Genomic DNA, 21,087 nt, shown 5'->3' on the forward strand with positions numbered 1-21,087 from the left:
TATTTTAGAAATAAAGAAATAAAGTTTAGAAAGCAGGAAAGAATTTTTTTTTTAGGTATTTGACAACTTTTAAAGGAACAGTCAGACGTATTATATAAGGTCCCAGTGCCTTACATAAAATACAGCAGACTAAAGCAGCAAAAACTCACAGTTGAGAAGCTGGAACCAGCAAATGTTTGGTATATTTCATAATAATTTACTTCAAAGAGAAGTGGAAAGTGAATGCTAATCTTTATCAGGTGACCAATGATATTTAGGTGCAATATTCAGCTGGGATGTTTGCATTAAAAGATTTTAATGCAATGTGCAAAGGCAGAAGAAAAGCGGTTCCCCCTGGAGACAGCCAATGCATTGTTGCCGCCATATTGTGTATTTAGTTGTGACTGTCTTCAGGATTGATTTTACTTTGCCAAATTACAAAACACATGGAAAGTTGACATGACATCTAACAACAACATTTTTTAGGATAGAATTTCTTAAAATAAAGTTTTTGAATGAGGGCTTAAGGGTTTCCTTGAAATGATAGTTTCGGGAATCTATGTGGCATGAGGCATTTTGAGTACACTGCGTTACTTGTGGGAGTGTTTCAGGGAGTTAGAGGCAGCAGACTGGTTTTGAATGGATGACTATGCGTCATGTCCAAGTGTCAAGGTCACATCTGCTCCTGGTATGCCTGACTGGTGCCATCTGCCTTTATGAGTCAGCAGTATATGGCTTTAAGAACATAGTCATCACCTGAAATATTGTCTGTCAAAACATGCACACACAGATATGCTCTTCCTCATATAATGCAAAACTACACTGAACATATATTTGGCTCGCTGCAGATCTGGGAGCCATAATTGAATCCCTCCTCTTTGAATTTGTTAGCAGTAGGCCTTCTCGCCTGCAGAGATCTCTCTCAATCTCTCTCTCTCTCTAAATTAATGAATATTTTCCTTGCTCTTTATTGCAGAAGAGGAACAGTACGTCATGCTGCTGATAGTGCCTCATTGTATCAAGTGTGAAGTATGTGTAGTTGGCTAGATGCATATTTATTTCCTTTGCAACTATAGCCCTTTTCCAACTACAAAAATAAGCCACTATCAAACAGAGAATTTCTGTATGCATACGCACAGTACAGTATAGGTTGTAATCAACATTGCATTTCCATTGCAGATGTATGTATTTGTGTGTGCATATTGGAGCAACTAATAAACGGAGCAGGGAGCCCTGTTTGACACTGTACACGTGATTAAATTGATCTAATGAATCGTACAGCATCTTCTATCCTTTCTAAATTCACTTTAGCGAAGCTTTATTGGAAGGATATTGTGACCAAAAAACATATTGGCAAGGCATGTTTAAACATAATTAAGTACGTAATACAAACAATGAATATATGAATAATAGTACCAATACAATGAATTTAGTAAGTAGTTACTGTATAGAGGGAGAATTATGTTTATTATATAAAGTAGACAGAAAAATGTTGCCTTACATGAAAAGATGCTCAGACATTTAATCTCCTACTAGTTCTGTCACATCTACAGTTTCACCAAGTAGAGTTTAAATAAGTTTTTTTTTGTTGGAAGAAAAGGCAGGACTCTGGATAAAAGCGAAAAATGCCAAATGTTTCTGTGATGACCCATTACAATAGCTAATTGGTGATAACTAAGTCTATAGTAGTTAACATTTCTCTTCATATAGAGTTTAAATTTTGGATTAATTGTTTGAGTTTTTTGAAAATCTGACTATTCTTTGTTTTGTTCTTTGTGTGTGTGTGCGTGTGTGTTTTGAATCTTTCCCTTTCAGAGATTCAGAAGGTCGTAAGCTCTGTAAGAAAGTGAAGGTGGACCCAAGCACCAAACGTGGAGGAGCAGAGCTGCTACATTACAAGTGAGTAACCAGGTACTCAGCTCGCTATCAGACACTTTTCCACAGGTTGCTGCTTTCTTGAAAGTAATACCAAGTTCACAGCTTAAGAACCATGTTATTCACTGTTTCCTCCTGCTGTTGTGAGCAATGTGCCTGGTGTGTCTTGCAGAGATGGGACGTTTCACACAGAGTACAACAGGCCCGCTACCTTCAAGGTGAGTACTCAACCACAATCCAGCATTCTTTACACTTTACAAGTGCCTTCAGCTCAAGTGCACCACAGTTAGTCTGTGTCTGTCTAGTATTTACCAATGGCTCTTCACATTCATGGTGGGGTATTTATTTATTTATTTATTTATTTATTTATGTATTTATGTAACCATATTATACTTTCTTGTGTGATCCCCAGTGTGTCTGTGTTCATTCAGTTTGTTAGTTTAGTTAAATAAGAGCAACTTCTCTCTGCCTGTTTTAAAATTGTGGATGAACAATTTAGGGAAAATGTATAAATGTGTTGTACCTGACTAATATTGCTATTTAAATTCTGATTATTTTCTAGGGGGCCTGTATTCTACAGGCCTGTATTGATGGTCTGCATAGGTCTGTATAGGTTTTTAAGCATAATCATATCATGTTTCTACATGAAAAGAGTTAGATACAGCGTTGTGGTTGCTTGATGTTTTATGTTCTCTGTGGTTCTTTTTTCAGAGTCAGTTGCAGAGAAAGACAGATTTTATGTAACCTTAGCTAGTGTTCTATAGAAAATACCAATGCAGGTCACATTTAGCGGGATATTAATTCAAGGCAGTATAGTGAATGTTGTATAATAATGTATCAACAGTGTGGCAATGTGAAGGGGGTTTCTTGTAGTAATGAACTTACACAGAAGTATCACTCGAATCTGCAGCTCTCACTGTCTTCACAGAGCTTTATAGTGAGTTTCATCTCGTTGTTTAGCTGTCAGGCCCTCAACTTTACTGTTTTGATTCACTCTCACCCCTTGTTCCATTGCTTCCACCCACCACAGGCAGCTGCTCAGCACAAAATGGCAGACAGACACAATTAGCAACTAAATTTAACAGTTAAAGAGAAAGTTTTTTTGGTATAGAGATCACAAACAGAGCTAAAAGAGAGTGAATATTGAATTTACATTCACCAGTTGGGCAGATACATGATTCCAAATGAATGCTAATGTTTCTCTGTAACTGCTGGATGTATAAATAAGCAACTGTTTGCTAACAGGTTTGCAATATCAGCTTAAAATGTGATCAATGTTTCGTTCACATCTTGTTTCCTCTGCCATCAAGTGGCCAAAAAAAACAGATATTGCAGGTTCAAGCATTACACATGATATTACTCAATATATTAAAAAAAAATTATCATGTCATTTGAAAGTAGTAATTATTTTTCCTGATAATAGCTACATAGAGTATGTGTCCACTTAAGGTATTAATGATAAACTGCTGGTAAGTCACATCTGACAAGTTTTAGCTTTTAATGTCTGATTGACAGCCCCTAGTGATACTGCTGTCAGGTCTGCTCTTCAGTTGCTTCAACAAACTTTAGCATTCCAGACAGACTCAACAAATGACTTTATTGCCTCCAAAACTGTTTGTGACGTCAGAACTCCATCTGAATTTGTGATAGTCACAAATCAAAATCAAACATTAAAATTTCACCTGTTATCCAGCAGCGGGTTGCATCGTTAGGTATTTTCATGATCTCACAGATGTCTGCCGTCAGCTTAGAATGTTATATTGTTTGCCCGGGGTAAAACCAAAATTTAAATTGAACATTTCTACAAACTACGCCACTGTCTTAGCTTGCCATAGGCTAGAGCAGCAGACTTCCTATGAAGAGGAGGAAAATGGTACAGAGTTTCACTTCTTTCTCTGGCAAACCATCTTTGACCAAGCATACATTGTGCAGATACTTGTATACACTGATAAATTACACAACAGACATGTTTCATTATACAGTTACTTACTTATGGAATTAGTCTAACTTTAATTAGCTACAAATAACAAAATTTGCTGGTTGCAGTTGTTATGCAAAGAAATCAATGGTTGCCATCTAAAACTTTCCCTCTTTCACCCTAAGACACTGTATGTAAATTATAATGTAAAATTGCAGTCTTGCAGTTTGAAATTCTTAAAAATAGTGATTTCGATATAGAAAGGATAAACTGTTGTGCCCTAATTAAGATTCTCTAAAAGTACCTCCTCTATCGGCTTGTACTCTGAGCTTAAGTGAAACCTGTCATAAGGAAATTTGACACCTGTTGGTGATTTCTATTTGTCTGCAATGATTTTAGTATTTTGTTTGCTAGTGTTTGCCCATATATATTCCCCTGACAGATGGAAAGACCTCTGAAACAATAAATCACCAAAAGTCTTAGTTTAAACCATTACAAAGTGATCCTACAATAACATCATAATCATTAAATATTCTGCCTGTGTCCAAACTGTCATTGTTATAGTGCCACTGAATTAAATATTTCCTGCTGTTGCCTCTGCAGACATATTGTTCAATGTATTTACAGGAAGCTTTAGCAAGTCCATTACCAGACACTAAAAGGTACTGAAATAGATCTGACAACTCTAGGATGCACAAACATGTGGGTCCATATGAGCTTCCATCTAGCACTGCCTAACGGAGTGACTCGTGCGACGCTCACGAAAATCATCCCCAGTCATTATATTGTTCCTAGATTAATTTTGTGCCAGCAACAAATGGTTGCATGATCTAATAGTTGCCTTTGTTAAGATTCTCAAAGATTCATCATTCTGACATTTCTATCTGTTTTTCTGTTTTTCCTCCATTCAGTCCATGGTAGCGTTCTTGAAAGACCCATCAGGACCACCACTGTGGGAGGAGAACCCTGATGCAAAAGATGTTGTCCACATAGAGACAGAAAAAGTAAGATGTGACCTAAACAACCTTTTGGGCTTTGGATAAATTGTAAAGAATCTTCCACTGCAGAGTTAATTGATGTCATCAACTAACCGTGCAGTTGACGTTCATGTTACTGTGATTACAAGACAACAAGAAAGCATATAATGCAATGCTGGAACCACCTCTCCTGTCCCGTCTCATAGAAGGTTTCCTCAGCTTCTGAAGCTGACACAGTAGCGTGTCCGCAAAATAAAAATAACATAACAGGGCTTTATGATGAAAGAGCTGCTCAGCGTAGTTCATGACATCTACTAAAACTACTAACAGCCCTGTCCGTACAGCCTAGAAAACATTTTCTAGTCATTTCTCGTCCAGCCAGGTCAGATGGCACTCTTTTCGAAACCCCGCCACACATTCACCCGCGGCCTGACAGCTAATACGTTACAGATACACTGCATTTTGAAAGCCCACTCCTGTCGGTTTTCTCCTGCCCATCCACTCATGCCTGAAGTCTTGTTGAGCGTGTCAACAAATGATTTTGTGCTGATTATGGGATTTTTAGGAAGTAGCTGAGCTCATGAAGGTGATGATGAGGCAGAGAAATTGGTATGGGGGCTGATCTACCTGCTCTCCGAAGAAGAAAGTCTTTTTTTTTTTTTCCCCCCCCTGTCTTTGCTGATTTGATGACTCTGTGTAATATGCACAGTCAAACTGCTGAGAAGCAACTACTGAAGCAAAGATGGTGGTGTGCTTAATTATTTTAAAGCTCTGTATGCTAAACAGAGAGGCACTTTAGGAAGACAACCCTGCAGCAAGTCATGAGAGGAATCAAGCTGTTGTAGTCGTCGTTGTCACTAAGGTTGACTCAATATTAGGGATGTTGCACCTATATTTTGTTTATAAATAATAAAGACTGTTAATCATGTTCTTGACTATTCTCTCTCACTCTTTTTAAGGACTTCAGGAAGCTGCTGAAGAAAGAGGAGAGGCCGATCCTCATGATGTTCTATGCTCCCTGTGAGTCTTTTCATTATCAGTGTTCAGTACTTCCCAGTAACAGGTACAAGTGGTCCTGTCCTTTCTAGACTGCTTCAACATGTTGTGATTAGTAGACATTGTACCAGGAGACACTGACAGTAGATATTGTCCAGAAAATATGCAATTAATGTAACTGTAAAAGATGCCTCCTTTGAAGAGAGCGTATGCAGTATGTGGACTAGATCAATAAACTGAGGTACACTTGGCAATACTACAATATCATAATCAATACTGCAGTGTGTTTTTCTAAATAAAGCATACCTGTAAACACACTTTCTCATCTTTGAATATCCTACAGTTTTTATAATAAAGAATAGGACTACAAAATGAGTATTTTCATTACTGATTAATCTCTAAATTATTTTTTCAATTAATCCTTCACTTTGTCAGAAAATCTGTAAAATTGCCTGTCAACTGTTCCCAGAGCTCAAAGTGGCGTCTTCAAATTGCTTGTTTTGTTCAACCAAAAAGCCAAACACAAAGGCATTTCATTAAAAACAATATAAAACAGAAAAAAGCAGCAAATCTTCACAAATTTTGAACTGGAAACAGTTGAAAAGTTGTCTGCGTTAAATGACGATTACAATAAATCTGTAGAAAATAAATACAAAAAAATAAATTTAAATGACCCATCTACTACGTTTCACTCATTATTTTTAACATTTTTTTTTTTGCTTTGCTGAACATTTTTTTGAAATTTTTTTCATTAGTAAATTCTTTAAACAATGGCTTTTTTTTGTTTTGTGCTCAGTCATTATGGTCAGTGGTTTTCAGTACATCATATCTTTCACAGCAGCCCCTGGCAGGCGATGGGAAATCGTTCGACATTCGCATCCATGCTGTCAAAGCGTTGGTCACCACTGAGTTCTCTGTAATAACTTCTGGTGTTCTGCTCTGTGTTTTGGCTGCAGGGTGCGGCGTATGTAAAAGAATGCAGCCCGTCTTTCAGCAAGCTGCCACGGAGACAAAAGGAAAATATGTAAGTCTGCTGAATCTTCCCCCTGCACACTTGGTCAACTGTCTTATTGCGTTAACTTTCTCTGATCTGCTGCCGTCCTTCTCTGATGTTTGCAGATTAGATGAGATGTGTCAGCAGTGAGTGCCTGGATTGTTACCTTGGCAATCTGCAAGAGAACAGTCTGTCATCCTGACCTAAATGAAAGCTATCCTTGGTTGCATTTCCTACAAAACTTCTCACAAGTAGAAGACCTCAGCAACTTTTGTGCCATAGGTTTTTGATTCAGTAGGATAATAACCCAGATGGCCTTGATCCACTCTCTGCTACACTTGATTTATACTTTATCTGTGTTCAGTTTGCATCAACACACCAGATCAATCACAGTTGTTCATTCAAAAGCCTACCATTCTTGCCCAGCAATCTGGTTTTAATGAATTTAGTGCTGGTTTAGTTTTGTACAGCTCTATAAGCACTGACTATATTAAATGTGTTTCTTGCTTGGTTTTTAACCTGCACCTGCAGCCACAATTAAGGGCTAGTGTCTTCCCAGCTGTTTACAACCTCTATATAGATTCAATGTCAGTTTAGTCTCACACAGTCTTTGTGTTTACTCACTAAAATTTCCTGTTTTCATCCAATGTTTTCCCTTCCCTGGCCTCATGGGTTCCCTAAAGACCTATGTTGTTAGTTTGCGGACTGGCTGTATTACAATAGAATGCAAACTTGGTAAGGGGGGTCGGGGGTGTGGGGGCTTTGTGCTGTGTTCCCAGCTGATGAAATGGTTTTTAACAGCACTGGAGAGATGCACACAACAGCAACCACAGGGAAACAAACCTTTTGTGTTTTTAAACACTTCTCCTCAAGCACCAGAAGAAGTCTGAGGATGAACATCGCGTACAGTGAGAGCAGAGAAAGGCAGCTGCCTCAGGAGAGGGCGAAGTAGAGTAGTGCATCGTGTTTGCCTCACATGAAGCTGGAAAGTAATGAAAAGATAATTAACTGCAAGTTTGTTTGATTATTAGACCATTCTTATGAGTAATGAAATAGAGGGGTTTGTGTTTGTGTGAGGCTGAGATAGGTTTTTGGAAGTGTGTGTAGTATTGCAAGAGATTAATAGTGATGTGGCCAAGTGAAAGGTTTGAATTCTGAATTAGTGGTCAGCCAAGCTGTAAACGCATTTCTTGCTTCAGTGTCATGGACACAGGAAGATGTAAAGGCGATTTCTGAAGTGTTGCGTCTTGTCAGACTGAAATAGCTAAAAAAAAAGAAAAAGAACCTAGCAAATGAATGGGGGGGATTTGCTTTGATTGTATCTTTTGTGTCTTTTAGGTTTATTCAGTATTATCTCTATATACGAATTCTGTCAAATATTATATAATAGGGATATTGTTGAGGTACACTGTCAATTGTACAAAGGTGGAGAAGGCAGAGAGAGCTTGTCATGACTCATTCACATGCCTCTAGATATTTTTGTTATGAACAGGGTGTTGTACAATAGAGTATTTCCTCAGAGAGAACCTGGGAAGTTGCTGTTGTTTGATTTTTATGAAAGAAATGTCTGTATTGGAAGGATTTTATACTTATTTGTCATGTTGTGTGGCATAGAATTTTTTTTCCAAGAATGGTAGGCATTCTTGTACACACTATTTGTGTTAATCATGTCTAAAATCAGATGTCTGCCTATTTCAGTGTGACTGAAGCACTTTTCTCATCTTATGTCTGTTTCTTAAATTGAAATGTCATTTAAAGTTGATCACACAAAGTGGAGTGTTTGAATACAGCCTGCTCATCAACATTCATTATGTATATATTGTTTCACAGTGTAGTCTCTTTTCATACTTTGAGTAGTCCATCTTGTTATTTCAGAGCCCTTTGATGATGACCAACCTGTTTTGATGTTTGATGTCCTTTCTCTTTCTTGGCTCTCTGCCTTTTCTTTTCTTCACCTCCCTGACAATCCATGCCTCCTTTTCCCCCTTTATTTGATATTTTTTAAGGTGCTGGCAGGGATGAATGTGCACCCGGCAGAGTTCGACGGCCTCAAGCAGGAGTACAATGTCAAAGGCTACCCGACCTTCTGCTACTTTGAGTGAGTTTGGGCTCATTGCTCACTTCCAAGGCTCAGAACGTAAGACAAACACAAAGTGTAGCCCAGGCCTCTTAAAAACCAGCAGACATGATGGAAGCAGACTTAAAGCTTGAAAAGATGGCCCTCAAGGTTCAGAGGATTTGCTGCTTTTCTTTGTCTTTTATGAAAGTAAACTGGATATGTTATAGCTTTGGAGTTTTGTTTGGACAAAGTGAGCAATGTAGACTGGCCAGTGCAGTAGCCAGAGACAAAGCATTGTATTGTGGCAAAAGTTTGATCAAAGTTGAACTTTTTTGCTGAACAACGCTGCGTCTTTTTTTTTTTTTTTTTGCCAGAGCACTCTGCTTCAGGAATCATACTGTGCAAGTGCAGCTGCGCCACTGAAATGAGTGGAGAGGCTGCATTTTTTTCATGCAGAGTTGTTGTCTGCCTGAAGATTAAAAACAAGTCAGCAGTTTTAATTAGTTATATGTCAAACTAAGTAAAGGCTTTAAATTTACTGTACCAAAGTTTTTTTCATCTTCAAGAACACCTTATGGCCGCATGGTGCAGTTGATTTAGAACTTGGCGTCTGCTTTTCTTTTTAGTGTTTGGAAGATTTGTATGTCGGTCATCTGATCATTTCAGTTTACTGATAAGTCCTAGTGTCTAAATGTGCGTACAGACTCACATAGACACAAACTCAAAGCTTGTAGCTACATACACCATAGGGTCTGAGTGTGTGACTGATAGTGTTTGTTAATGCAGACCCCCCAGCCAGAGCACAGAAGCACTGTCCTCATATTTACAGTGTTATAAACTGCGTGCTGGTGCTCTGTAGCTCACGCTCTTTTGTCCGCTTCTTATTCCTCCTGCACCAGCTTTATCAACCCCATTTTCACATTAAACATTCTCTCATTCCACTCTGGCCTTTTAATTAGACCGGGACTGATTAAGTGCCTCTGTGGTTAGTCAGTATGCGTGCACTTCTTTCTTGTGTGCATAAGTGTGTGTAATGTGTGAATGAGGTCACATGTGCATGCCCATGCACTCGTGTAGCTAAACTGGAGCCAGTCTGTTAGCCAGGAGCACATTAGTGTCAGCACAGGGCTAGCTAACGACCATCCAAGCCCATTGGCTTCAGTAATGAGCCCCTCACTGATAAACAGCAGCTAATCACTGCAGGGTAAATCGGCATCAACACTGCTGGAGTTATCTCGCTGTTGCACCCGCTGTAAGACCAAGTGTTCAAGGTCTTTTACCTTTTCACTACCCAATGCAGTGGTGCACTACAGCTTTGTATCAGTTAACCAATAAAAGTGAAACATTTTCAGCTTCTTTATCCTTGCGGTGTCCTTTAACAGAGAAAAACACTCAAAACTGTTGGCCAAATGACATTTATTTCACGTTTCCTCAACTTGATTTTACAAGGTTTTGGCGTACTTTACAGCAGCAGAGATAAAGCAAGCAAATAGATTTGTTCATAAATCTCTCTGATTGAATTCCAAGCAGCCACCCTCCGCCACAGTACACAGTTCACGTACAATGCAAGTTTTAGCCTCCAAATCCAGCGTGTGTAATCGTGTATCACCTTTAATAGTGTCCACTCTGTATCTCGGGAGCTGTAACTGCAGTCGTCCTCACCTTCTGTATTTGCAGAATCACACTGCCCAGTTACTTGTGACACTGATCCTTGGGCACTGGGCTGAGCCACCACATCCGCTCTCTAGCCTTCATTTAGTCACAGCGAGTAGAGAAGATAAAGTCATTCCTGTGAAGAAAATCTGCTTACGTTTTGAATATTTTCAGCCTGTAAAGCTGAGAAGATGCTTCTAGCTCATTTCAAATGCATTACGACAGGTTCCTGAAATTACTTATATACATTTTAAACTAGACATGCAAAATACTAGACAGAAAAAAGAATATCAATCAATTGCTGAACTTTTCATCTGCCTTTTGTCAGCCCTCATAAAACATCTCTTTTTGGCTCAGAGCTGTTGTGTTTCCCAAAAGTCTGACCCAGCTCTTTGTCTTGGAAACTGGGTTATATAATGTTGTCTTTTTGTACATCAAACATGACCAGGATTACAGGGTTTCTTCAGTGTCAGTTCTGCAGGAAGTGATGATAAGTCAAACTTCACTACTTTTTTAGTAGAGTTATGTCCATAGCATCAAGTAACAAAAACTGTAAAGCACTAAATGTTGTCACCGAATCCTTGGTCAGATTCTTAGGCTTTCTTGTTTATGTTTTGATCATATATGTTCTGATTTTAAATTACTACATTTTGTTAATATAATAATTAACTGTTGCGTTTCAGAAGATTTGTTCAAGGAATACTCCACTGCAAATGGATGTTTTTATAATCAAATTTTATTTATTCTTATTTATTCTTTAGCCTTCTCTAGGCTTGGAAATATGGTTCTTTTGGAGGACCACTGCTGAAATCAGCTTTGATTAAAACCAGTAACGGTTTAATGTGGAAAAAATATCCAAAGAAACCACAAACCACTCTTGCAGCATTATCCATCCCTTTACTGGTGGTACTTATGTTGAGTAGGTTCAAAACAATTAAATCATTTCATATGCTGCTTTTGTGTTGCAATGTCTCCTCCTCATAGCTACGGGTCTTAGCTCGAAGGAGTGTAATATACTAAACATATATTATATGGGTTAGTGTAGAAGTGTATTATGCTACAGGAGTGGTTTAAGAAATGTATACACTCTCTAAGCTGACTGTACCTGCCGAGTTGCAAGCTACAAACCTCTCAGATCCACCTTTCATTACTACAGGCAGTGATTTTATGATACTCAAAAGGAGGATTTTCAGGGGAGTAATCCTTTAGATATACATGTTGTACAAATATAATCTGTTAAGTAAGGTATCATGAAGTGTTGTATTCTATCAAATGACAATTACCATGGCATTTTTTTGAAAACTCTTTGACCAGTACCACACCGTCATTATGTCCATTGCTGACAGATGGTATAGAGATCATCTTATTCTTGCTCTCTGTTGTCTCTCAGGAAGGGGAAGTTCCTTTACCACTACGAAAACTACGGAGCTACAGCCAAGGATATCGCTGACTGGATGAAGAAGTGAGTATGGTCGTACTCAATTTCAGCCTCTTAAGATGCATTTAACAAGTACTGAATTCCAGATGTATATGTCAAAAGCTGTTTTTATTTTAGCTTTAGAACAACAACACAGAGCTTCCAAACTATATTCTGCCTTTTGTCTACTACAATAAGTAAACTGCTTGTACATCTCACCTTAAACGTCTGGCATCACTTTGTCCTTCGTCACACCTTTTCTGGCCTCTCCTCACCCAGACTCACCTCGGCACAGTGTTATCAATCTACACCTGCTCTCCTCCTGTCTCATTTTTCGTTCTCATCTTGGGCCACGCTCTCCGCCCGTAACTCCCTGTCTCCTACCTCAGCTTGGTTCTCCTGTTTCCCGCTCTCCTCCACCTCCCTTTTCCACTTGTGTTAAGGGCCTGGCAGGAAATCCACGACTGTCCACAGGGTTGCATCCAGAGGGCACAGAGCTGGGCTTTCACAGCCATCACAGGAAACAGAGCGAGACAGGCAGAGGATGTATTTCAGCAGTCTCTTTAGCCCAGAGGTGTAACACCTCCTTCCCAAGTTTTTACTATTCTGCTTATTCAAGGCCCAACAGTATAATTTAGAAGTGGTTGCCAGGCTGGAGATTTAGGCAATCAAATTGACAAAATGGTTGCATCTTTAAAATTGAGTGATAATTCTGAGTATAATTGCGCCTCATATTTCAATATTTTTAAAAAGTAATAAACCGTGGTGAAATGGAATTTAACCCACATACATTATTTTTTCTTTTTCTTCCCTTCTTTTTGGCACAAAAAGAAAAAATATTGTTACATGACGGGATTGACTGTACACTGTTAAATTTATATTGTTAATTTGCACTTAAATATGTTTCATATGGTAAAAAGATAGAAGACTGGCCTCCTGCGAGCCCCATCATATCTGCAGTTTGTCGCGTCAAACCCTTTTTTAATCCGTAGATTCTTCAGCTGGGGAAAAGCTGAAAAGGTTTTTTGAAGTTAACGGTGTTGAAAAGTTTTTCCAGAATAGTCTGATTTGTTGCAATCATATTTCGAGATTTTGGGGCCATGGTGATTTTTTTTTGTAGCATTCTGTGCCACAGATTTTTAATCTCCTCTTCTCCATTTATCACCCCTACTTCGCCTCCCAAGTTTTGATGACGTTTCTCCTATGTTCAGAATCAGCTGTCTCGTTTTTCTGATTCCCCACTCAGTTTCAGTTGTTTCACCCTTTTTCACCGGCATAAATCATTCCTTTTTTTGCCAACAGGAACAATAGAAGTCAGAGTCTGACAGTTACTCTCAAACCAAGCTATTGAAATACTTAGCTCCTTTGCTTCCGTATGTTGCAGATTATAATAACATGTCTTGACATCTACTTGATACTGATCCTTACTCACTTACCCTAGAGTCTAGTTTCAGGGCAGTTAAGTGGACACAGAAGTAGAGGGACGAGTCAGTATCCTTGATGATCATATCAGTCCTCTGCAGCACTGTTACACCGTTAATGGAGTACAACAAAAGGGGTGTGGTTGCATAGCGGCAGGACGGAACAACAAAGACGAGCAACAAAGATGTCAGGGCCTAAGTGTAGCTTCAGTCCCTAATAAACCCTGATCCTGAACTGTTTATGTATCAGAGAGATATAGTGTATATTAGACAGATGACATTCTGGATAAAAGATAAGTGTCTGGAGGAGATGCAGCATCTCTTAGCAAGCCAGTTGCACAATTCCAGTGTTTTTAGAAGATCTAGTCTCATGCGGCTTCAGCATGTTGGCTTAGGCCAAAGTGTGTGATAATGAGAAAAGATTGCAGAAGGGGAGTGTGTGTGTGTGTGTGTGTGCGTGCGTGTGTGCGTGTGCGTGCATACGTGTCTTTTTAAATGACTTTTGTGTTTATGTGTGCATAAGTGCAGGGAGCGTGTAGTTGTATCTGTGTCCATTCGTTCTTGGCGCTGCAACACTTTGCTCCGTCATCAAGGGAGGGCTGCTTTGGTCCAGGTGTGTGTGTGTGTGTGTGTGTGTGTGTGTGTGTGTGTGTGTGTGTGTGTGTGTGTGTGTGTGTCACATGTTGGGTGGAGTGTGTGTTACAGCTGTGTCTGATTTTTCTGATTTTTGCTCCATACAGATTACATGCCACCTAGGATTTGTCTGCTTTTTAAATAAACCCATTTCTGTTGGTCTTTCTGTTTTCCTTTCCTGTTGCAGCCCTCAGCCCCCTCAGCCGAAGACCCCTGAGGTGCCGTGGTCGGAGACGGACTCCCCAGTCTTCCACCTGACCGATGAGTCCTTTGACAGCTTCCTGGAGGAACATCCCGCAGCCCTGGTCATGTTCTATGCCCCTTGTGAGTAAGAAAGCATGTTAAAAAGGAGCAGGACTTCAACTAATCATCCATCCAACACCCCAAAACTGAAAAGATGTTCCATTTACAATTACATTAAATAAGACAAAGCAGCAAATTCACATACTTGAACTACCGAAACAAGAAAATGTTTGGCAAATGAGTTTCTAAAGACATTAATTAATTATCAGAATTGTTCAGTTGATGAATTAATAAGCACCAAAAGAGTAGTACAATCCCATTGACAGAGGCCATTAAGGACTAAGGACCGTACTACTTTTCTTTTTTTCTTTTTTTTTTAAATTGTCAACAAATCCCAGGAAAAGACCAAAACCATCACTGCATTAGTCTGTCTGTCAGTACTTCAGACTTCCCCACACTGTCTGCAGAATTCAGCCCTGAGCTCCTTGGTTCCCACTGAAGGTGTAAATCTTAAAAGACAGGTCCCAAATATATAGTTTCTTTTTTTTTTTTAAAGGCTCAACCCTCTTTTCACCATCAGAAATACATAGATAGTCCTTGCAAAAGAGAAAATAGTTCCAGTTGTAAAATATGTGCGGCGCCGTGTCAGAAGAGTTTCACATTCCTTCCTGCTGTGTAAAACATTCTCTTGCAGATTCTCTTGGGCATAACTGTTATTTAGTCAAACAATCCTCAATGTTTCGCTGTCATGCACACTATTAACAGTCAGCTGGAGAAAGTAACCAAATACCGGAGAGGAAAAACAAACCCAAAAGACAAGCTAGCTGCAGTAACTTCAGCTTTTTGCATCACACGCTCACTCTTGAGCTCGTCCTCACAAAGAATGCTTCATTGTTGCCAGTATGGTTCACTTGCACCTGCTTGTCATTCTTAGTCCCGCCCCATGCTGCCCCCGTTACGCAGAACTTGGTAAACATGCCAAGATTTTGTCAGTGGGCTAGATTGTTTTTTCCAGGTCCAAATTGCTTTGCTTTGATCCAGCCCTCCTGCATGTGAGGGAGATGTCCAAAGGAGATATTGCCTGTTGATAAATGTGTCCAACCAATAACTGTAAAATCATGCTAATAGATTTACGCCATCTAGAAACGCATTCTGATTGCAACAGCTAGAAACCGCAGTTCAACTTGTATTGCAACCATTTTTTTGACCTTTTACTTTTTTTCTTTTCTATGTTACCGTGTCACATCTGACCATATCACCTCCTCACCCTTTCTCCTCTCTCTACCTTTCCAACTGCTCCCTTTCTCTCTGTGCTCATCTCAGTCTCCACAATAATAAAATAAATGAATAAAAATCGGGCCTTTTCCCCTAGCTTCACCATAATGATGATTTATTGTTTTTAAAATTTCATCACATACTTTGCTGCAGAGCTTTCTTACCTCCAGTTTGCCGAGAGCACTGCACTCCACCCAGAGGGCAAACACACTCTCCAGCACTTGAGTTGATTAAAACACATCCTTAACACTTACACACTGCAGTGGGACATGCTACATCAAGTATTTGTTATTCTCTACCTAAAACCCAAAAATATTTTGCAAATATTTTTTGTTCAGATTGATTAACTAAACAAAAACCTGTCAGTTGGCAGGACAAAAAATTTCATGACTTGGAATTTCTATAGTTATGATCCACTGAATAGGAAAAGCCGAGCCAGAATTTCATTTATCAGATCATGAAATCTCTGTTTGGAAAGTAAAAACAACCATTACGCAAGACAAAGTAAGATGAAGTGAAATGCATGCAAATCCTCCTCAACTTTGGACTTGTTGGAATTTAGCCTTGGTGGAGCCTGCCTGTTTAATCCTGTTTCCAGTTTTTTGTAATAAGGTAGACTAAACACATCACAGAGCTATCTCTGTAACCCTTAGTAAAACATTTCCCCAAATGTCTTAATTCCACTTGGCCAATTGATCACAGGTATGATTGGCACCAAACTCACCCCCTTCAAGTAATTTAGCTTCGTCAGGTGTGTGGGCTAATGGTTTACCATAGTGCACAGCTACGTAGCTTTAACAGGCAGTATATGAAATGCATTAAGTGTAGGTAATTAGCATACTCACTGAAATCTGTGTTCTGTTAGAAGTTTCTAATAATAAATGAAACAAACTTAGAAGTAAAGTTTCCCAAAAAGAGAGAATTTCTAGTATCAAAAGAGCATACTGTTGTCAAATTGAACCTTTTTTAATAATCATACAGGGCTTTTCAAGGTTTCAGGTTTATATTTAACTATCCATCCTGCCTTTGAACTGCTATCATTTCTCATATTCTCACTTTTATATCACCACTTGCAAAAGCATTTGCAGACGCCTTATCGAGCAAACTTGCAGAGATGATTTTAGTGTCATTTGTTTGTGCAGTTACTAGTTATCTAGGGCAGAAAACAATACTGAATCCCTTGGGATCAAAACATTTTATCGTCATCCTCATCTTGAATGTACAGAAAAATGTGTTTGTGAGTTTGAACAGTGCAGGAAGCAGACAAGTCCCCCCTGTTCCTACATGCCGTCATAGCTTCCGAGACGCTTGTCCTGCAGTTGACTCACCCTGCGGCCAGCAGCCAGTCACCCACAAACTCAAATCAAGGGCAGTCAGCTGAAACAAGCTGCATCAAATCTTTTCGGTTTGCACGCACACACACACACACACACACACACACACACACACACACACACACACACACACAGATATGAACATCTCTACACCTATGACACATATCAAACACATATTTTACCCTATGACACAAAATATTTAATACCCACAATAACACTGCATATATCTGTCTGTCTCACACACACACACACACACACACACACACACACACACACACACACACACAAACACACAGATGACCAGCCTTGCTGCTTCAGTGCAGTTTCTTAATGGCCTTGCTGTCAGAGTGAGATTAATGGTATCCCAACCACCACCATCAGCTTGCATTTCTGTCCACCTTTCAGCACAGCCATTCTCACTGTCCTCTGAACAGCAATCAGTGGGGGTTATTTGCGTGCAGCTCCATGCGGCGGCAAACCCTGCAACTAAACACCGTTTCCCAGAGTAAACCTGATTATGTCCCGGACCAAAACAAAAGCTCCTCTCTGCCAGTGTTGTTGGGAGAAAGCACAGCAAAACATTCAATACAGAATGTTTTTCCAGCAGAAATGGCTGTAAGTGGCAATGTTTAATCCCTGAATGTTTGTGTTTGGGCTGCAGTGGGTGCATCAGGAAGTTATTAGGTCTGATTTTAATATCTCTCCTGTATGGCCACTTATTAAGTAGCCACAGGCTCAGCTTACTGCTGCAGTGGACCCAGAGAAGTTGACCTTACAACACCCTAACATCAAACATTTGCTGTAAAGCTGTACACTTTTTATTTTTCAGCTTGCATCAGTTTTTATTACAGCTCAGGGTGTGTGTCCAGTTTGTTCGTTCTCCTGATTCTGATCTCTTCTCCCCCACTCTCAGTCTGCATCAGCAATATTTCCGTTTTATTTTTTGACCCCCCGCCCTCTTACACACACACACACACACACACACACACACACACACACACACTCATGCACCACTTGTTCTGAATGCCGAGCAGGGCCGACACAGAGCACAGGACAGACATCGGGCTTTCTTTCTTACTCATCACTTTGAAGGGTCAGACAGTCCTTTTAGTAACTCTGTTTCTACTGTTCAGCCTCAACATAATCTGCATGATCACACACTACAGTGATTCAGTTGAAAGAGAAGCAACTTTTTTTGTTTTTTTTAAAGGCATATTGAAGAAAGGATTCCCAGGTTTGTTACACACACACACACTCACACACTGCTCATCCCTGATCAAACAGCATATTCATTACATCTTAAGACAAAACATCTTGTACTTTGTGCGAGACAAATATTATTTTATGTATTTGAAAGTCATTTTAGATCCAAAAATAAAATGTTTGCCAGTTTGCTCATGCAATATTAAACACACCTCCACACCAAACATGGAGTTTATTCATTATGTTTGGAGCTCAGACAGATTTGTTGCAAACACGTTCACACACCACACATACAAATACACACACACATACAAATACACACACACACACACACCTACCACTACCTCCAGATAATACAGAGTTACGCAGAGCCAAAACACCACTAATGCTGTCCCTCTTTCTTAATTACAGAACTGAGAGATCGAGAAGTAATGGAATATATTCACTTTGAGTTTTTGCTCTCAAGTTGAAAAAGCCATTACCCTTTCTAGAGATGTGTGATAATTCATATTATCATGTAGTGACTGTCAGTGGAATCAGACTGTGATTTTTTTTTTTGTTGAAAAAAATGTGTTTAATGGAACATCAGTTTGATCATTTTATGAGATATACACCTTTGTCATCTGTAAATTTGGGTCATGATTATACAAGCTATTTTTTGCAATAATATTAACAACAATCTGACAAAAAAATATTTAACCAACAACAACATAGAAGGATATATCTGTGTTCAACGTATAGTAGTGTGAAGATCTTTCACCTATTGTGTTATCACAATATTCTTTTATACATATTCTTATATATATATATATATATATATATATATATTCTCTATTCGTTTATATCTGGGAGTGCTATCTTTGAAAAACATTTGCTTTTAGGGATATTATATTTACAGTCCGACTTTGAAGCCTTCCTTTTTAACTGTGCCATCCTATCTTTAACCAAACAAAACATGAACACTTCAGAAATGTCTTTCCATCTTCTGCTCTTTCTGTCACAGCACAAGCACAAGAGTAGAAGTTCCAAATGATTTGGTTATGCTGGGTTGTGCCAATGTACCGTAGTTTGTCTTTTCAGTTGTTTAGACCTCACATCAGCCTTTCGACTTTGATTTCCTGCTCTCTTTGTACTCAGCCAGTGGTTCTGCTTGAGATTGTCAAATAAGTTTTGTGTGTGTAGCCACCTTTTGCTGTTACAGTCTACAAACATTACTTACGTATTGTCGTGATTTCTTGTAAATCTGACTTTCTTATGGATCTAATTATATATATTTTTGGCTGGACCTCAACAGTGGGGCAAGCCCTATAAACATGAATGTCTGTTGCTGACTGACGGACTGAGTGATGAGGTTACACCATCGGTCGGATGGCCGACTGTTGGAGTTTACCCAGCAACAAATCTACTGACTTTATGGACAAACCTTTAGCTACTTTCCGTACAAGAGAATCAATATTATTGCCCCACGGAATCATTCCAGAATCAGAGGTAACGCAGACGTCAATTACTCTCTGTGACTACCTCTGCTGCCGACTTAAAGGCAGAACAACAATGCTGCCCATTCCGTCTTCATACCTCTTATACAGAACAAAGAGGCAGAATAAAGGTGCAACATTCTCGCCTTGAACCGGCTTTATACAATGGACTATTGATTTCAACCATATCGCCCAGCTCTACCCACACCTCCACCATTTCGTTTCCCCTCCATCTCTCCCTCGCCATTTGTCCTCTTCGTGTTCTCTGTCTTTTAACTACTGTACTCATCACTTACTCACACCCAGCTCTTAGTCTCACTCAGTTTGCCTCTAACATGCTTACTCAGACACAAACACACACCCATGCCTGAGAGTGAAACATATAGTAAGCAATTAGACATAACTTAACTCTCCTGGTAAACATGAGACTCTTGTCATTTTATTCAGTTTCACCCTCAGCATGCCAGCAGTAAATCCCCTGGCAAACGAGGGTGAAACAGCAAGACACCGGAGAAGTACAGCTTTTTGACACATTGATACGGCACAACAGTTCCGTGGATGTAACGTTGTGCAAAGATTGCAAGATTCCAAGATAGTTCTTAGCGTTGGTTTTATGGAAATCATTTCTTCAGGAATATATAGTTATATCTCATTTATATTGGAAGTTCTGCAAAACTGAGAGGTGATTCCTTCATCTGTCTTATTTACTCTCACTGATATATGATTGTTTTAGATAGCAGGCTGATAATATCAGTTGATATTAGCCCATATGTGAATAAAAGTTTTTACTGTAGGGTGTATTTTTTATGTATTTTTGTTGACATTTTGATTTATTTTTATTTCTAGTTTTTATGTATAATGAATGAAGTTTACTGTTGGGAATGTATATTTGCTAAAATGATAACAAGGTTTAAGACACCATTACCAAAAATGTTTTTTAATAAGAACTGAAAAATTGGCAGATACACTGTTAATCAATTTTTTGGCTCTCACATATTGATATTAGCCTCAGAAATCTGTCATTAGTCAGGCTCTAATGTGTGATTTGAATCTTTTAGGGTGTGGCCACTGCAAGAAGATGAAGCCAGAGTATGATGAAGCTGCTGAAATACTCAACAAGGGTGCTGATGTAAGTTTCATGACCTTTGCTTGTGTTTATGTGTGCATAGTATGCATGTCTGTAGGCCTGTGTGTTTTGTTCATTTTTCACTTGTCACACTCTGATGAACATATAGAACTACACGCCTCATTAACAGATCAGAATAATCCCTCCTTTTGGCCTGAAGGCTGTTGGCAGATGCAACGGACCCGCTGGTTAGTCTGTCCAACAGCCCAGATCTCGATGTGTTTCTGATTAGTCGGGTGTGTTCCTCACCTCTCCTCTCCACCGTTATGTCCTCTGTGGTAATCTAACACTCCCCAGCCAGGGGCAGGGCCTATAAAACTGAAGTCTGGTGACTGTAGCAATTATCTCATACATGAGAGTCCCCCGGGCCTGACACTTGGACCTTCTCCTTGTGGCTCTCTGCCCAGCTCTGGAGGTCATGGGGAAAAGCATGGGCATTATCTAATATAGATGGACTGGAGCCTCTCTCACCGTGAGCCCTTAAGGCCAAGCATATCATTTATTTTTCT

The 21,087-nt window shown here is 39.3% G+C and overlaps 1 protein-coding gene across 1 annotated transcript in view; it reads left to right on the plus strand.

Annotated features, from left to right (window-relative positions):
- Positions 1 to 21,087, plus strand: part of pdia5 (protein disulfide isomerase family A, member 5) — a 55,129-nt gene that overhangs the window by 21,500 nt on the left and 12,542 nt on the right. The window contains exons 4-12 of the mRNA XM_040148512.1: positions 1,795 to 1,878; positions 2,027 to 2,072; positions 4,684 to 4,776; positions 5,709 to 5,769; positions 6,702 to 6,769; positions 8,746 to 8,837; positions 11,842 to 11,913; positions 14,110 to 14,246; positions 20,511 to 20,581. Coding sequence (XP_040004446.1) covers positions 1,795 to 1,878; positions 2,027 to 2,072; positions 4,684 to 4,776; positions 5,709 to 5,769; positions 6,702 to 6,769; positions 8,746 to 8,837; positions 11,842 to 11,913; positions 14,110 to 14,246; positions 20,511 to 20,581 — 724 coding nt within the window. The remainder of the gene's footprint in view (positions 1 to 1,794; positions 1,879 to 2,026; positions 2,073 to 4,683; positions 4,777 to 5,708; positions 5,770 to 6,701; positions 6,770 to 8,745; positions 8,838 to 11,841; positions 11,914 to 14,109; positions 14,247 to 20,510; positions 20,582 to 21,087) is intronic.

This window comes from Xiphias gladius, chromosome 16 (genome assembly GCF_016859285.1).
Source record: "Xiphias gladius isolate SHS-SW01 ecotype Sanya breed wild chromosome 16, ASM1685928v1, whole genome shotgun sequence".
In the NCBI taxonomy this organism is placed as follows: Eukaryota; Metazoa; Chordata; class Actinopteri; order Istiophoriformes; family Xiphiidae; genus Xiphias; species Xiphias gladius.